Source organism: Meleagris gallopavo, chromosome 14, assembly GCF_905368555.1.
Source record: "Meleagris gallopavo chromosome 14, MGAL_WU_HG_1.1, whole genome shotgun sequence".
Lineage (NCBI taxonomy): Eukaryota > Metazoa > Chordata > Aves > Galliformes > Phasianidae > Meleagris > Meleagris gallopavo.
Window position 1 is genome coordinate 16138516 of NC_139417.1, and position 18543 is coordinate 16157058.

At 44.2% G+C, this 18543-nt stretch overlaps 1 protein-coding gene across 3 annotated transcripts; it reads right to left on the reverse strand.

Moving 5' to 3' along the window:
- Window positions 1-1761: 1761 nt before the first annotated feature.
- On the reverse strand, window positions 1762-16784 carry EIF4E3 (eukaryotic translation initiation factor 4E family member 3). 3 transcript variants are annotated; one of them, XM_010718731.3, is made up of 7 exons: window positions 16543-16784; window positions 10692-10764; window positions 8759-8883; window positions 7114-7174; window positions 4213-4279; window positions 3473-3628; window positions 1762-3144 (listed from the first exon to the last, which is right to left on the reverse strand). In XM_010718731.3, exons 1-7 carry the CDS (start codon window positions 16767-16769, stop codon window positions 3098-3100), a joined length of 756 nt encoding a protein of 251 aa, XP_010717033.2. In that variant the 5' UTR covers window positions 16770-16784; the 3' UTR covers window positions 1762-3097. The 3 variants fall into 3 exon arrangements, 2 of the variants coding, with proteins under 2 accessions (XP_010717033.2, XP_085091817.1); XM_085235691.1 differs by having other exon boundaries at window positions 8759-8853; window positions 16543-16710; XR_014886308.1 differs by lacking the exon at window positions 1762-3144 and adding an exon at window positions 5310-5406 and having other exon boundaries at window positions 3559-3628.
- Window positions 16785-18543: the final 1759 nt, after the last annotated feature.

Below are 18543 nucleotides of genomic sequence, written 5' to 3' on the forward strand. Positions count from 1 at the left end.
GTTTTTCCTTTGCACACTTGTATGGCAATATAACTACAAAACATTCCTTCAAACTACTCCTCAGCACGCAAATATAGCTTTAAATGACTTCTCTAGGAAAGAATCCTCACTATTTTATACAAATTGTCTCGCATGTTTATTGCTCAGAATCATGATCCAAGAAGAAGGGGATTCATCCCATGCCTATTCATAACACTGCTCTCCCAGACTCATTACAAGCTGAACGCAGTCCAGGCCCTGCACATGATGGATGATGCTTGCTTTGGGCCCTGCTTTCAGACTGCTCTGATTTGCTTATTTATGGAGCAGCACTAGTGGAAACCCTTCTTGCACAGTTTTACCTTTTCAGCTTTTATCTCCTCCCAACCATAGGAATATCAATCCCACTACAGGAAAAATAGAAATTGTTATTTCTCTGTGCCATTACCTGGCTACAACAGGGCACTGCCTGAGCCCCTCCTGCCCTGCAGAGCTTTGTGTTCTCAAGTACTGAGTTGATTAATTACTACTGAAGAGAGCATGTCATCCTGCCCTGAGCCTGCCAGGCTGCAATAAAGGCCCACAGAGGACCCAGCAAGAACCATAGCACAAAGTGGCTTTAGACTGAAGATGCTCTGATGCATTCCTCCACAGTCAGGCAGCATCCCTAAGGCACACTGCACAACAGAAAATAAATAAAAAAAACAGCAGCAAACCCAAGCTGGCTGAGTCACATGTCTCTGCTGGAGAATAAAAGAACAAAGCCCTGTGGTCAGAAGCAACTGCTTGGGTATGGGCTCAAGGCAGCATTGCCTATCCTTGCTTGCTAACTCTTAGGTCTTCCACACATTTCATCAAATAAGCTATGTTCAACAAACTGCCATTTAATTAGCAGAGCAGAATCCTGCTAATTAGCCTGGCCCAGAAGGCGGCCCTTCATCCCCACTAAGTGGCATTCCCAGCTAATCCCCGTGGGCACAGCTGTGCCACAGCCTGGGGAGATGCACAGCACAGAGGTGGGCGTTCACAGCGAGGGATGGGAGGGGGCTGCACACATTCTGCATGGGTTTTAAATGCAGTGCTTGCTGAACTCCAAAATGCCATTTGTCTGGTACCTGAAAACTTGTATTGCACATTTTGATCCAAGCTCAGTTTCAGATTGTGGCTACACGCTGAATTTTAGTCATCACTCATCAAACCAGGTATTAATTATCATTATCAGAGTTTTAAGATGCACAGGAAAAAAAAAATCCACAAAACAAATTAAAAACCCCAAACCATAATTTAATTTTACGTACTACAATAGAGATACAGACTAAGGAAAACTTGACAAGTTTGCAAGGTGTCCTTGCAAACAGCTCTTTCATATCATGGCTAAGATAAAGTCACCACCTATCCAATGTCCGAGCAGAGATCTTTCTTAAAGAAAGGGTATGCAAGACAGCTAGAAAAATCCTTTCCTTCAGTGAGATGAGTAAGGTAATAACTAACCCATGACACTGCCAGACACCACCAAAGCCATGGAGCAGGAACATTTCATCCCAGAAATGCAATTTTTAGGGTGGTGACACATTGGAACAGGTTGCCCAAGGAGGCTGTGGATGCCCCATCCCTGGAGGCATTCAAGGCCAGGCTGGATGTGGCTTCAGGCAGCCTGGTTTGGTGGTTGGAGATCCTGCACATAGCAGGGGGGTTGAAACTAGATGATCATTGTGGTCCTTTTCAACCCAGGCCATTCTGTGCTTCTATGATGATTCAAAAAGCAACCACAGAAGCAAGACATTGGATTTTCAAAATTGTGTTTAATTAATAATGCTCACTAACTGCACAGTTTGAATTCATAAATACAAAGTTGTTTACAAAAAAAAAAAAAAAAAAAACCCAACCTCTCCTATGTGTAATTCTTATTGCTACCTTTGATTCTAATGGCTGCTTCTTAATACACCAAACGTGGAGATCAGTGCCATTGGACCAGTTGCCAAACAAGAACTCTTACCCACAAAGTAATGCTGAGCAGAGTGCAAATCTTTCTCTATCTTACAGCTTCTTCTTGCACAAGGAGATAAATTAATCTTTGGTAGAACAGTAAAGCAAACCAACACCTCAATACAAACATTTACAGATTAATGCGGTTAATATTCACACTCATGCTGTAAAACAAAATCCATTTGTTTCCTGTAAATTAAAGAAAATAGATGACCAAGGAGCAATGACACTGGAAAGTACAAGTGACAGAATTTCTTCCTTTGCACCAAAGTGAACAGCATTTCTGATCTGAGCCTCTGCAGGTGCAGGCCTAGCATCTCCAGAAGTGTGAGGGATGAACCAGGTTAGGCAAATGGGTTAGAAAGAATTTGTGACTTCTGTCATGAATGTATAGAGAAAGATCATAAGCTGAAAAGATTGTAACTATCATCCCTTCTTAAATAAATTGGAGGTGGGTGGTTCACAGGGTTTCTTACTGCAAAATCTCTAAATTCTAGCCTGAACCAGGGTTCTTCGGGAGTCACCACACTTTAAACATTCAACATCATCTCACCCAGGGTCAGACCCATATAAATACATCTCTTCAGTTGCCCATTCAGTGAATACTTTGCTATTTACTTTTGCAGGATGTGTGCTGTTGTCAGTGCAAGAGCAGATTGCACAGCCCGTTAGAATAATGCCATGCAACTCCTTCATCTCCTGGGACAAAGACAGGGAGTAAATCTTCATATGATAGGAATGTCTCAAAAAGAAAACTGAAAACACATTTCACCAAGGCAGTATTCCTCCATCTCAAAAAAGCAGCATCCAACGTTTGTGCATGTTTGCATTTAAGTACAAAGAGTTCAGAAAAATCCAAATGTTATATCTTAATAGGAATCAATATGACCTGATTGAAAAAAATAGTGGCCAAATAACTTTTTAAAGAAAAAAAAACATGAATTCAAATCACAACCAAGTAAGAAGTCATGAATGGCACATTTAGCAGTCAGGGCAACTGCGTTTCCTCATTTTCAGTAGCAACAGCCCAATGAGAAGCATTAAATTCAGGAGGACCATCACATGTGGTGCTTGTGCAGGGTCTCCTGCTGTCCTCACTCAGACACCTCACCACACAAACCTAAGGCTGCATTTAATGTCTCCCACGTCGGCCTTCAAAGGCATGGTGCTCTCTGTGTGCTGGGAGAGAGAGAAGGGGAAAGATGTACAAAAAACATAAGTTCTGCCAAGGAGTTGAAAAGATGAACAGAAGACAACGATGTCCAAGCAGCCTAGGAGGACACAGTGTGCTGAGGAATTTTTGGGAATGCACTACTTAAATACACATTTAAATAGAGCCTAAAGAAAGAGATCTCTTCAATTCCCGAAGTTATAATTTCAGTGCAATGAGAGATGCTGCATTTCCAAATAGCTGATGAGGAACTAGAGAGGTTATTCCCATGGAAACATCCCACCAGCACCTTGTCTCTCTAACAAAGGTGGAGATCAGCCAGTAGAAAATACTCACGTTTGTAAAACACGGCTCTGAAAGAGGTGTGAGGCAGAAGTTTATGTATCTTTTCTAACACTTTTGCTTCACTTGCTAAGGAGGCATTCCCATTCCAGATTTGTACAACATCTTCACGGTCACGAACGCTGATGCTCACCCCTATGACTTCATCATCTGCAGAGCACAGGAAGCATCATTAAAAACTACTTTAAATGAGACACATCTAATTCAATACTTATGTGCTGTGAAAGCGCCCAAAAGTTGAACAAACTGAAGCAATGAAAGAGCAATCCCCAATGAAGAGAATACTAATGTTCAAACCAGACAGAACAGTTAACAAACACTGTATTTATAGAAACTGTTGTACTATGTAAATGTTACCTCATAGTGGTTTTAATGAAGTGCCACAAAATCATTCACCTTTAATATCACTTCTATTCTTGCCTACAAGGGAATCAGGAGCCCACGAGGGCTAACAGGGGCATCTATCCAATTTGGCATCTTCCAACTGTGACAGTACAATGGTATAGAAACATAATTTGGGGTTCCAGAATTGTGGCACTGTAGAATTTAATCTCAACCATTTAAATGCTGGCTAAGAGATGTTTACAAGCCTGATAACCTGCCGTCCTCCCAGGAACATAGGCTGGTGAGCTGGGGACCAGAGGCAGCTCTGTGCTGCAACACCAGAATGCCTTGTCCTCCTCCTCCTCCTGGTAATCACATGGACACAGCAGCAGCAATCACTTACAAGTTACCTGCAGCACAGCAGTCTGTGAACTGCTCTCCAACAGTTGCTAACAGGAGCTCTTTCCAAACTGCTGCCTAAGAAGAAGAAGTAGTAGCAGTTACTTTTGCCCTACTATCTCAATTTAAAAGTTCCCTTTGTTAGCTCAGTTTTGAGTGCGTTCTCATTACGAGGTTGTCCAGACAAAAAAGATGATTGTGTTACATAATTTCTTCAATACAGTCAGAACAAGAATTTAGAACTTGAAAATAAAAACTGATAAAAATATATTTTAGAAAGAAAAATTGTTTAGTATTTAAACTGTAAGTTTACCTTCACTATGTCCATCTCTCACTGCACACTGAATTCTCCCAAGAATTTCCCATGAGAAAAGACCCTAAGGCTTTAATTGTGATGGTTTGTTTCTGTGGAAAGGAGTCGCTGCCTGTGCTAAGAGAAGTGCCAGAAAAACCCTACCAGTAAATGAAATGGATGTATATTTAAGCATCACATCTGATTTGCCTTGCCTATGAAATAAGCCTGTCTTTCAACAGTACGAATGCTCACTAGGGAGTTCAAATAAGGGGGAACAGCTATCTGCCGTTTTCTTTGGCTCTGCTAGAGCAGTTACACTCTTATTTCCTTTTGACATTTGTTATCACCTAAGTCAAAGCCCATACAAAACTTGGAATGTCTCTGGACCAACACATACAGCACTATGCTCCAAGATGAGCATTTTGAGTGACAGAATATATATATGTATATAAAGAATGTATCAGCCTCTGTATTTGACTGCATCACCAAAATATATGATGCCTTAAAAGAATGCCTATTCTGCTGTTTGAGATAACTTGAGTTTTAGTGCTATTAAAAAATTAAACGCACCGAGGTTAAAGCAAAAAGCAAGCAGCTATGCAGACAACAAACCAATAAACTGCTTTAAGGGTTTCCAAGCTATACCGTCTTTGGGAACACACATTTCTGTAACTCATTATCATCTCATCCTATATAACACATAGTCAGGCTATGGGACAACTGATGCTCTAGAGGTGGGGCAGCATGTGAGGTGATGTCCTTGCAAGTGACCAGCCCAGATATGAATGTGGGATGACCATGTACTCTCGTTACCAGGCACAGTGCTCACTACTGAGTTGTCCTAATGGCCTCACGGGTAGGAAGCACTTCATCCAGTAGTAAGCAGTTGCAGGATCAGGCTTATGAGGATCTAAAAAGTATTAGTTTTTGTATTAAAAACCAGCATACAGAAGCACTGTACACATGCAACAACATTTAAATGTCAGTATTTTGTCAGTCACACCAATAGAAAGACTGATTTCCTCAGAAAAACTGCCTTTCCCTCCCACCCTCACCAAGCTTTGCTCAAGCATATCAGCTTTTCCAACGAGGGCTGTACAAGATCTTCCTTCCTGGCCAAAGAGATGCCATGGGGGGTTTGTGATGATTAGAAGCACAGAGCCAAAATGGAGAAATGGACATGAGTTGTTATTTATGCTATTTACAAAAGTACTAAAAATTGAGTCAGGCTCTCTTTCAATTAAACCTTCCAGGGACAAGTGGGGGTATTTATCATTTAGGTATCAGAAAGCATCCTCATCTCAAGAAGTGGTGATCACTCAGGCTCTGAAACACGTGGCTTCTCTGAGCTCCCTAAATTCACCACCCACAATGCAGCTCCCAAAACCATTTGTCACCTCTGACCATCTTCACACCTTGGATTATAATAAAGAAAATAACATTTCAGAATCTTTTGTGATCACTTGGGATTGGAGGGAAGAAAGCTGCAATTCACATACAGAAGCAAGCCCACAGGCAAAGCCAATTAGCTTTTGGCTGAAGTTTCAAGTACCATCTTTCAGCATCCAATGCCTTCCTCAAGGCTGTCACATTTTTCTCACACTTCATGTTCACTGTTTGAAGGTCTGACCCAGCCCCCACTGGCACACAAATAACACGTGAACAGCTCAGACCTTCCCTTCATGACAGGTTGCAGGGAAAGTCACTCAGCACGCATTTGATAGGGGCACAACACCCAGCACACAGCCACTTGTTTCAGCAGGGATAGAACAACAACATGCCTGAACAGATCTTATCTTTTGTGTTTCCAAATTTCAGAAAGAAAACTCAAACACTGCAGTTTCACAAGAGGTACACACAGTAGTGATGTGACAGTGATAGACAACCAACTCTTGCCAAAGGGGACACCACTCTTCTTTACTCCCATACACTTAACAAAAAACTCCCCTGGCTACACAATCATATTACAAATAAGCACAAATGGCTTTTTATGACATCACAAACAGCCTGGTAAGCAGCAGAGCCATCACAGGAGGGATTGGGAAAAGAGACTGAGCAAGATCCTTCCTTACCAGTGGGAGACATTAGATGAGACCCAGCACCCCTGGAAAACATAAGTCCTCGTTGGGCACAGCAAAGCACAGAGCTCCTCACCCCCAGACATGGTGGGCACAGGCAGTGCCAAGCACAACACTCCTATTGAGTTGGGTAGTTTGGGAGCATTTGGTGCTCAGTGAAACTGGCATTTGTGCTGAACTGTGTGCGTGGAGTCTTGAGAGCATTGTTGAGGTTCTGGCTATAATCAGGAAGAGATGTTTGTATATTTTGAGTGCCTGCAGGCAAACCAAGTCTTGTGGATACAGCTGGTTAGAAAATACCGTGTTTGCCAAATGGAAGTGGAATAGAATGCTGCAGCTTTCATTTGATTTGTAATACATCAACAAATGTGACTGAAAGTGCAAAATACTGAATCATCTGAAAAGAAACTTTTCCTCACTATCTTAAAGCAAAACATTGTAGACTTAGATGGTGTTTGGTTGTTACTTTGGGTAATGTCAAACCTAGAAAGTTTTACAACAGCTACTTATTAAATATTTCTAAATAAAGTATTACATACCGTACTTTCTTTAGCGACCTTCATTTTCCATATACCTCCTTTGGCATTGCTTTCCTCTTCCCTAGTTATGGGAAATAGATCAGTAAAATAAGCACTGAAATGCACATCCAGATAAACCTATGTCTGGGGGTTAATTTGCCCGGAAAATTCCCTTTTGAAATGCAATTACTGACTCTGGGTAGCATGACTCAAGTTATGACTTCTGACATCAGATATAATTCTTTCATTGTTCATATGAACTGCATCTCTCAACACCTAATCTCTCTCCTAAGGTTTGTGTGTTGGAAAATATATACGTTTTCCCTGGCTACAGACAGGCTTTGAAGTGGCTGCACACTGCATGGGAACAAGTCACAAAGCAATTTCATGTCTTACTATGGTAACCTTTTATTTTGGAAAAACTCGGGCATATTTTCACAGAAGCAGCTTATTTTTTTTAACCAGTTTAATTAAAAAAAAAAAAACAAACACACAACAACAAACGAGCAAACTTCATTTCAGCTTTGTGACAACCAGAAATTAATTTCCCTATTCTTACAAAACAAACAAACAAACAAACAGCCCGAAGCTTGTCTGGGCTACTGATGGCACAGACCTCCTGCAATCCCTTTCCAAAATGCAGCACTTTACTTGGACAGCCGTAACGCAGATGCAGCACCATCAAGAAAGGACTTTGCTTTTTACTTGTCTAATAGGGACTTACCAAACCAAAACTAAAACTTGAGGAAAACCAAAAGTGTTCTCACTCACCCTTCCAAAGTTCCCAAGTACTGCACACAAGGGCTTATACAGACACCACCATCTCTCTCTAAATCAACTTAGCTATTCTGATCAGTCACAGTACTGTTAGAAAAGTAACACTGATCTTCACATGCATTTCCCTCTAGGAAAGCATTTCCTTTTAACACAGGGTAGGCCAGAAACCTCCCAGAGTAACTCAACATCCAGCTATTGAGACTATGATCTGCTTAGGAAACCTTAATCCAATCACAATCTGGTGCAAATGATGTCCAAAAGATCAAGTCTCTTTGGTAAATGGCTCAGCTAATTAAGATGTGAAGGAACTGGATCAGGAAGAAGGCATGCTAAACTCAATTTCCGAAAGGAAAACATCAGTGATTCATACATTACTTCATTACTGTCCCACAATCAAGTGGGAATTTGCTGCAATGCATCACTTCATGATGCCTTAAATTATTTTTAACCTAAGCTCGTATGCACATCTTTATGCATACACTCTGCTTTTGTACAGGTGAAGAACAGTTAAGGATGCAGTCATTTGCATCATGATTAAACCAGCATCAGTGCAAAGAGAAAAAAAGCAATAGAGTATTTCAGATACAAGTAATGTTCTGTGTATTCCCAAACTGGTTTTCAAAGCCACATTTTAATTTCTTAATTGTTAATTCACAATTTAATTTCTTTCTGACCTTTATGTTCCAAAGTAGAATTAAATTCCAGCCTGTGTTTTTAGGAAAGATTCTCTTTTGAGCTCGACACGAGCCCAGAACACTCCTTGTAGCTCTCACATTGTGGCACTGGCTGGCAGCAGAAACACAGCCCTCCTCCTGCCCATGCCCACCACCCCTCTCCATGCAGGGTTTGTCCCTGCCCATTCCCAGCATCTCCACGCAGCAGCACTCACCACAGGGGCCGTCTTTCTCCACGCATCAGGTGGTAGCTGCATCGCAGGGGCAAACTCGTCACGGGAGGGATGTTGTTGTAGACACTCCAGAAATCCTTCATCGAGCAAACACACAGAAACACTGACTGCATTAAGAGAATGGATTCAGTGCAGATTTACTTCTGTGGTCATTTTCTCTAAAACTGTTGTGCACCTTACTGCCAAAGACCCATCGCCTTCTATACTGCAAGAAAAAGCTCCAAAGTCAATCGATTGCAACTTCACAGGGGAGGGTGAGGAAGATCCAATCCTGCTTAAGGTGGAGGCAGAAAGAAGGATACCAATGACCTTCTAAAGTCTACCAAACATCTATCGGTAACTCCGAATGACTGTGCCCCAGTGTGTGGCAAATATATGTTGTAGTTATTTAATTTGCTTCCATATGCTTTAGAGACAGAGTATGTATGAATAGAGAGAAAAAATATCAAAATCAGAGTTACGCTGAGGTGTGTCAGAACAAATCAGTACTGAAAACTTTTTAAACATACTAAAAGCACATACTTAAATATACTTTAAGTAAAAACTCTCCACTTGGCATCAATTAGGACTCATCCAAAACTTCACTGGAATCAGCCTGAACTACAAATAAACAAAACCAAGCAATAATTCTGCTGAGCCAAGTACCTAACTATAATCCAAATACTCTACCTAGATTCACAATAAAGGGTTTCATGAGACCATGAACCTGAGATGCATGCAGTAGTGCAGGAATGGGTGAGAATGAAAGGACCCAGGATCCATCAGCTCACTTTCTAACTTTTCTGCTGAAAAAAAGCAGAAGCTGTGATGCACTTGGGTGGATAAAAGGCACTAACAGCAGCAATGAGCAACAGGGAGGGAAGAGTAAAGAGAGCCCAATTCCCTTTCTTCTTTATCCAGCAGTTGGGATGAAGAAAGGCCTTTAAAGACTTGTGTTGCAGCGACACGCAGGGATGTAACACTGAGCATTAGTACAGCTAATTAAGTATTAGTTCATCTAATATTTAATCATTAGCACAACTTTAGAAACAAAGATTGCAACGCTACGTGGTAAAATTCCAACAGCCCTTGGCTCTTCTCTTTAAAAGCCATTACCTTCGCTAGCAGAGAAGGAAAAGTCACTCCAGTTTGCCTCCCTCTCCTGCTGCCTCCCTGCACTCCTGGACCCAAACCCAGGGCCTGCAAACAGCCTCCATGCCGTGCCAGCTGTAGACAGCCTCGTCCAGCACCTCCTACGTGCAGGCTGTCTCCCACGGCTGCTGCTGGAGACAACATCACACACAGCGCAGGCTGACAGTCATTGACGAGGAAGCCCAGTGGAAACCATCCCTAGTTCATTGCCATCAGCATGATTTCAGAGGCTTCATGAACTGAGCACCATGGTAAGACAAAGACTAATCCTCTGAATTTCACGCTAACTCTGGTATTAAAAGAGAAACCTGATTTACTAGCAAGAGATGCCCACTGATTGGCACCAACAGATGACACAGACACGCAGAATTCCTCGTTGCTGTGAGTGCTCTGTGATGTAAGAGCACTTTAATGCAAGACAGCTTGATGGAAGTATCAGAAAAAATCTGCTCAAGGGCAGAGAGAAAAACGAGCACTGTAATACTGTGCCTTTGTGTAATGATTTTCTGCATTCAAACTTTGAGAAAAGACAGAAAACACACTGGAAATCACCAAGTGTAACAGTGCAGCACAGGCATCAGTGGCAACTCAGGTCCCTCCATCCCCTCTTCTGGTTGGCAAAGCCAAGGGCAATTCAAACAGCGACCAAGGAACACCACACAGCCACGAGGCACATCTCCCACCACGGGGAAGCAAAGCCAAGCGTGTCTCACCCAGATGGGTGTTCGGGTAACTTCACACCTTATGTTTCGTGTTTGCAGCACGCAAAATTCCAGTATCTCACCTGCACTGTTTGTACTCTGTAAATCTTCTTCAGGTTTGAAGCGCATTCAGCTGCTGTGGTACCAGGAAGGGACCTTGCGGGAAGAAAGAAAGAAAAACAAAGCTGTCCAATTCGAGCATCGCGTTTCCCAGCAAACTTCTGAGTAACTGCAATTAGCGCAAACTCGACCCGCCTCCCACCGTGCCCGGCTTTCCTTCCCGCTCTGATCTTCAGGCAGCGCCACCCGCTGTGGTCACGGCGCGGCGCTGCCCCGTCCCGCCGCCAGGTGGCAGTGCGTCCCGGCCAGCACCGCGCCTACCGCCGCTGAGGGGACGGCACGGGGCGCGGGAAACAGCCAGACCGACGCGTCCTGCATGGGGCAGCGCGCTGAGAACTGCCGGGTGCGAGGCTGAGTGATGGGCGTGGCAAAAACACAGCCTTACGTTCTGAATTCCCGCTGTGAGCTTGACTGGGAGAAAAAAAAAAAAAAGGGGAGGCAAAAAGAAAAAAAGAGGAAAAGGAAAGAGAGGGAAGAGAAAGGGAAGAGAGGAGAGGGAAAAGAGAGAGAGCAATCTGTATGGCTCATGAACTACAGAAGCACATATGATTGTCCATGAATGGGCAAAATCCAAGCTAACTTTGCTCCTTTATGTCTCACACCACCGACCAAGGAACGACCCACGTCTCGCTACCAGCCTGCAGATCTCAGAGCCTCCACTGCCTGGGGGCGGCTGCGCAGTACAACGGCCCAGTGAAGCTGTGTGTCCCACAGGGGTGCCCAAGGCCACATTGGATGAGATATGGGCAAGGGGTTGGAACTGGATGATCTTTAAGGCCCCTTCCAACCCAACCATTCTGCAGCATCTTCTCTCCACGTGCTCACACTGATGCTGCTCTGAGGTGCTGCTGTGGTAAGGGCTGCTATCTTAAAAACAGATTATCTGCTCTGTAACAACAGCTTTCAAAGGTTATCTATGTAATTGCAGTAGTCATGTAGCTATTTAATGCCACTTTCAAGATCAGCTAAAAATGAGAAACAGAATATTCCACTCCCAGGCCAGAAGGTGGTTCATTTTGATGTTGAAGAACTGTCAGCTGAAAAAAAAAAAACAAAGAAAACAACCCACCTGACATCAAGTTATTGGTTTTGGAAGTCAAGGTGACGGACTGTTCATTTATTTCTATTCCTAATCTAGGAATAGTCAGGTGATCATGCACCTTGCTGAAAGGCTCCATACACAAGATAGGAAGCTTCGTTTAAGGGTCAGTATTTGCAGGTTATTACGGAGTTTTTCCACTTTGGATAATTTTACTGCTACCAATAACAGAATTCAGCTGATACATCCATACTGAACTTCCAATTACTGCCACTGCAAACAATTAGTTTTGAATTAACTCAACAAGCACTGCAAATAGCCATGAGCAGGAAGGAACGATCCAGCCAGCCGTGCCAGGAGCAGCAGCTGGACACAGAAAGCTCTGCTGGAGATGGGCATTAATGGGTTGATGGCCCACCGGAGTTGCCCATCTGGATTCCCCATGGAGAGCCTGCCCAGGGAATATCCAGCAGCTCTCCTATCTGCCCACTCTGTGCCCTATGGCTCCCAACACTTTCCTGCACCTTCTGAATATTTTGGGGTGACATTTCAAAGCTACTTCGGGGTTGTCCAAGCAGATCAGACCCACCATCCCACATCTCATTGGACTGTTTGGTCAAAACAGAGCATGGAAACGGGAATAACCACCTCAACTGAGCCCCGCTGCCAGCTTCAAGAATAAAGAACAAGAGACACAAAGATAAATTCCATTGTTTCACCCATGAATAAACCTCCAGGTGGTTGTGCTGATGTTAATGCTTACTGCTGAACTGTAGCTCTTCTGTTTCCCTGCACAGAACCAAGGATAGGAGTTGTTTTCAGACATGCTCACACTGCCCTTTGTTTCCCAGTGGGAATCAATCCCTGCCTCTCGCTGGAGCCTTAAAAGTCACTGAGCACTTCTGGAGACACCACTGTCAGTACTCAGCCCTAATGGCTTTGCTACAAATAAGCAAAATATTTACTTACAAAGCATAAGCTCAAAAACATGCTGTGGCAACTAAATAAATCCGGCAATCCATTCTGAATGCAGACAAAGACTGATTTCAAGCCATCAAAGCCTGTCAAAATGCATTTACTGGGTTGAACGTTTTTATAATATTAACCATCATTTTTCATTGTAAGCCACCTACTCATGAGCTTTAATAGATGAAATAGATGATTCTAGATAAATAGGATTTTGCTATAGGGAAAAAGGGAAATTATTAAGCTTAGTTTCAAATATTTGATGTGCTCAGTTATAACAATTCCCAATTATTATGGAAACGGCTCGGTTATCAGAATTTATCTACTAAATGACATTTATATGGATCTCATCAGTATAACCTGGGGAGAGAAAAAGCAGTATATAAGGATACATTTACCTGCAAATGTTTACTCTTTCCTCCAGTTGTCTATAAACATTACTTCACATTTGACAACACTTATTAGCATATTTTTCCCCCAAAAGTTACACAAAAGTTACAACAGAAACAAAATGACCCAAAAAGCACCGCTGGAGCAAATTGAGAAGAAAAGCAGTTGGGTCAGAGCCCTGCAGTGTTTATCTAGAAACTACAGAGTTTATCTAGAACTGAGGCCTCTGCAGTGGGCTCTTGTGTGAGCTCTGTTCAATTGCTGGTAGCACTGTAAAGAAGGGTGCTGGTATTCTGCTGTTTGCTGGAAGTGGCATGGCAGCAAAGCTGGCAGCTCAGATGCACTCTGATCTTCCAAAGATGCCTTTTTGCAAGGGCGTACATCATCTCCATCCCTGCAAGCACACACGTGTTGGACCAAGAGCTGCTGCTGCCAAACCTGCAACTTTCCATAGGGAAAAAGCAGGCAAGTAGCAGCTCTGGTACCTTCTTATTTCAGCAGGGAAGGACTTACCTAGTATAGCTGTAAACATTTAAGGGCACACTGAAGCAGGCAGGCTATTTGCATCACACCCATACATACACAGCAAAAAAACAAAATCAGTTTCACCATCTTTATATTTACACAGATGTACAACCCCAGCTCCCATTAAGGGATGGTTTCAAGTTGCCAGCCTGTCCCGTTATCCATGACATCCGAGCCTTTTGCCATTTCACTTCAATTCCCACTTGTGCAATCTTCACATTGAATACACTGTCCAATACGAATATAATGACCAGATTTCTAATCCTTACTTTTACATTATTACGTTTTGTGAGGCATAATCACAATCTTAAGTGTCTGTGCATATATATCAATCAACCCACAGTACTGCAAAAGTCAGAAAAACAACCTTTCATTTAAAAGGCAGAACCCCACACCAATCCCTCGCTGTGACAAGCAGGCGTGTGACGAGCCACCAGCAGGAATCTGCTTCCTAGTGTGACACCAAAGGCATCTGCAAACCCTGCTGACACTGCCCAGGCCTCCAACGTCACCAGAGCATTGCATGCAAAGCACTACAGAGACATCATGCCAGTATGAGCTCGGGAACCTGCAGATCTTGACCTTGAAGCACTTTAACAATTTAAGAAGGAAATCTCATTTCTTTCCACAGAAGGAAAAAAAGCCAGCTTCTCTGTCTCACATGAAGTGTCTGCCTATGAGTATTTCCACACACCCCCTTCTCCAGAAGAGTGATCAGTTCCCAGGGAGGTGGTGCAGTTACTGTACATGCAGGTGTTTAAGGCAAGGACAGATGTGGTGCTAAGGGACGTGGTTAGCAGGCAACATTGGTGATGGATGGATGGTTGGACTGGATGACCTTAGAAGTCTTTTCCAACCGTAATGAATCTATGATTCTATGACAAAGAGCATTCCCAGACTTAGTATTTTAGACACACACTAAGGAAGGCTCTGCACTTAGAGGAAATGCAAATCTCCCATGACGTGTGTGAGATAACAGCAACGGGATCACAGCCCCCCCCTGCTACACTTGTGCCATGGCACTTAGAGAAGCAACGCTGATGTGGATCAAATAAAGCCATTCACTACTGAGGCAGGAGCTGCACCAGGGAAGCTCTGATAAAAGTGAGGCTGCTGAGCCTAGGTGAATTGCTCATATCACTAGCTGCTATAGGAAGTCTGCTTTTTGGGTATATATTTTAAGTGTGACTTAATAAAAAGACACGTGTTGGTGGTGTTAAAACATATGCCATGGATCTCTCTCACTAGAGTATAACAGAACAATACACATCTCTCCATACCCCTCCCAACTTGTATTTACCCTCCAGTGTCACTTCCTCCTGCATGTCAGCCCAAATACCAGGTTTAACACACAGCTACCGTCAAAATCAATACCATCTCATAGCTAACAGCACTGCTCCATACCAGGTGTTACCGAGGTACAATAAAACACCCAGCTGTACTCTGTGCTGTGTTCATCCTGTATGAGCCCAAGCAACACCTCATCAGCAGGTGCACCAATAACATTACAGAGCCTGTAGTGACACAGCAAGCTCCTCACACTGCAGTTCTTAGCCATGCAATAAAACATATTTCAAGTGTGCTTTTAAATGCCTTAGGTATTTATTTTAATGCATGGAACACCTCTTCTGTTTTGTTTTCATCCCTGTTCCCCGCCATCATTCTGTTACCGTTGGTGGTAAACAGAACTCAGTGTTGTATATATGTATGACTAAAGACATGCAGATCCCTAGCACCACTTTTTTAATATATTATATGGTTTAATAAGATAAGGAAGAACAACTGCCTAATTAAATGTACTTAGAAGAGATCAGAATGACGGATAAATTAAGATAATGAATTCTAAGACTCTAAAATATAGCAGAATCAAGACATAAGAAAAAAAAAATCATGATACACCTCAGTAACTTGAACTGGCCTTTAACTTCCAGCAGTGGTTGTACAGCCGGGCTGCTCCTCCCTACCTGGCTTGTGGGCACAGCACACCTGCACAGCAGCTTCAGCAGCAGCACACAGAAGTGTTCAAGAGTAACCAAACTGAAAGCACAGCTTAGACCCTGACCATATCTGCAACCAAATCGGGAGGTCAGAAATAACTGCTGAGGTTACTTGTAAGACTTGATTTGCAGGACCTGAGATCACCTGCACGCTTCCAGCAGTTCCACACCATCCACAGAGACGTTTGAGTTGAAAGGGACCTTTAAAGGTCATCCAGTCCAACTGCCCTGCAATGAACGTGCTCCGTTTCTCTGTCACCACGTTTAAGAGATACAACCTGAAGGAGCAGAGCTCCGCGGAGTGAGGAAAGGCCTTCAGAGCAGAGGAGTGCTCTTGAGCAAGGGGAGAGAAGAAACACCAGAAACAGAAAACGAGGGAATACAGAAGATTAATAACGAGACAACAAACGCACAGCAAAGCAAGGTAAATAGGGCAGGATCCAAGCTTTCTGTTTCGGTTTCTAGTGCTTATAGGCAGCCCGGGGAGCTCCCTGTGACCGCTGGAGATGGGAGATAAAAGTTCAGGCACACGAACTGCGGTACGCACGGAGGCACAGCGCTGCGATAACGCAGTTTTGCTCACCCTCATAACTGTTCTCTTCCCACCCGCAGGATCCCCGGCCCGGGCACGAAGGGTTACGGCCCTACGGCCGCTGCCCCGAGCGGCGTCACGGCTAAAATTGGGGCGTGGAGATCGCCCGCACCGACGTGCGGCTGTCGAAGGACAACAGAAGCGGCTCGTCGAGTGGCTGCGTGAAACATAGTCCCGCAACCCAGCCCGTTACACCAAAAGTTTTCCTATAGGCAGCACACGACCCGACTCCCGCTGTCCCACCACCAAGCCAGAAGGAGCAGCGATTTACCCCCAGCCGCCCCGCCCCGCCCCGCCCCGCTCACTTGTCGAGCCAGAAGGTCCACGCCGAGTGCAGCGGCAGCCCCGGAGCTTCGGCCCCCTCCTCATCGCCTCCCGGTTGTCGCGGCGGCGCCGGGCCCGGGGCGCTCAGCTCCATGTCCTGCCCGGCCGGCCCGCGGTTCCGCCCCCGGGGGATGGGGTGGGGCGGAGGAGGGCGCGGGGCGGAGACCGGGAATGGCCAAGTCCAACCCCCGGCTGCTCCGCACGGCATCACCCGAACCCACCCCTATTGCCGTCGGGACGCTCCGTGAGCCCTGCAGCCTCCGTGAGCCCACGGCCCCCGCCCTCCCCCGGCACAGCTTTCCAGACCTGAAGAGGTTAATTCGTTTCTTCTCATCTTCTCTACCACCTGTTTAATTTGCATGCTTGTTTAAAGGGAGGTGTTTCTCATCATCCAGCATGGGCTTGTGCTTAAAAGGCTCACGTTATTTTTATAATAGTGTTTTCTTAATTTAAGATTCTCCCCAGTGGGACTGTAGTAAAGTTAAACACCCACATAAGCGATAGCAGGATCAAAGACCATGAATCACATAGGATTCTTTGCAAGCTCCGTTAGTAGGATGAATAATTTTATACGTGCTCCTTCCTAAAAGAAGAATCAATGGAGCTGCGCTCCTGCAAAGAAATGAAATGTGGCAGTAAGTAAGGGCAGAGATCGCCCGTGAAAAGCAATCTGCACAGTGACGGTGAAGAAACAAAAAAAGTTAATGATTATGTTGTGCAGATGGAAAATGCTAACTGCTCAGCCAAATTAAATAAGGTCTGGAAAACCAGTTGCACCATCTCCTGCAATTTAATTTACTGCTCTTTAAATAGAAGGCAAGATAATGACTGGGAGAGCTTGAAGTCTGAAATTCATTGGTGTGCCCACTGTTTCAACAGTGAGCCATCCAAGATGTTAACCCTGAGCAAAGTGCTGCAATAGATGGCTGTATCTGGGCACAGCAGCCTGGGTTTGATCAGGAGAGATGGAAAAGAAAAAAGTAGGAGAGCATGGGTTTGCTGTGACCTAAAGGGGCACCACTCTCCCTTGGGCCACCAACAGCCCTCACACGTGATGTTTTTATTGTCCCTCTGCTGAAGCTGCCAATGAAGTGTTAATTTTCTACTATGCTGCACAGTCCCTCTGGAACTAAGGCCAGAGCCAGCAGCACACATTACAAGCACTAAATCCCTTTGAAGCCACTTCTGATGGGACAAACATACTTCATTGAAAGCCTCCAGATCCCATCACCAGAGAGCTGCTCATCCTCCAGAAAATTACAGCTGAAACTGAAAACAAATGATTTTGTTGCAAACAACCTGAGCTGTAAGGAACAATATCAACGCACAACCCCCACACTTCCAACACAGAGCAAATAGCAGGCAGCACAGCCTGTGTCATTATGCCAAATGAGACATGTAAACCTCCATTTATTTCTTGTTTACAGCAGTAAATGGCAGGCTTTGCAGGGGCACAAGTTTTGTCGTGGGAATCTCAGATAGCAGTAAATTAATCTGGTTTGGGAGGAAGGGCAATCACAGGATGCGTTGAATTAGCACGTACATCCTACACCTACAGAGATTTCTAAGTCGTGACACAGAGGCAAGAACACATCTCCTGAGGGGGATCTCACAAGGAGAAATGAAGGTGAGAGCAGCGTCCTGATCCTGCTCAGCCTCCTTGCACTGAACAAAACCAATTCAGAGATGAGGAGTCCCAGGAAATTGCTAGCACTTTGAGAGAGAGATTTATAGGCTTTAATTAACAATGTGTTTCATTGATATTTGCCGCATCCCCAGAACGTTCACATTTAAAGAAACCCTGCTGATGCCATCTCCTGTGCCTCCGTACCTTCCCCAGCAGATTTGCAACACAAACTGTGTTAGGGTGCAACTCCGTGCTCCAAGGCTGTGCAAAGATGGGGTAACCACAGCTCATCTCTGCAGAAGGTCAGAAAAAAAAAAAAGAAAAAAAAAAAAGGATTTTCTACCATGAAAAGTTC

Coding starts and splice junctions, on each gene's coding strand:
- EIF4E3 (XM_010718731.3), bottom strand. CDS start 16,769: ATGCCGTGCGGAGCAGCCGGGGGTTGGACTTGGCCATTCCCGGTCTCC. Junction 10,765..16,542: donor TGGACCTTCTGGCTCGACAA/GTGAGCGGGGCG, acceptor TCTTCCCGCAAG/GTCCCTTCCTGGTACCACAG. Junction 3,145..3,472: donor CAGAGCCGTGTTTTACAAAC/GTGAGTATTTTC, acceptor TCTCTCTCCCAG/CACACAGAGAGCACCATGCC.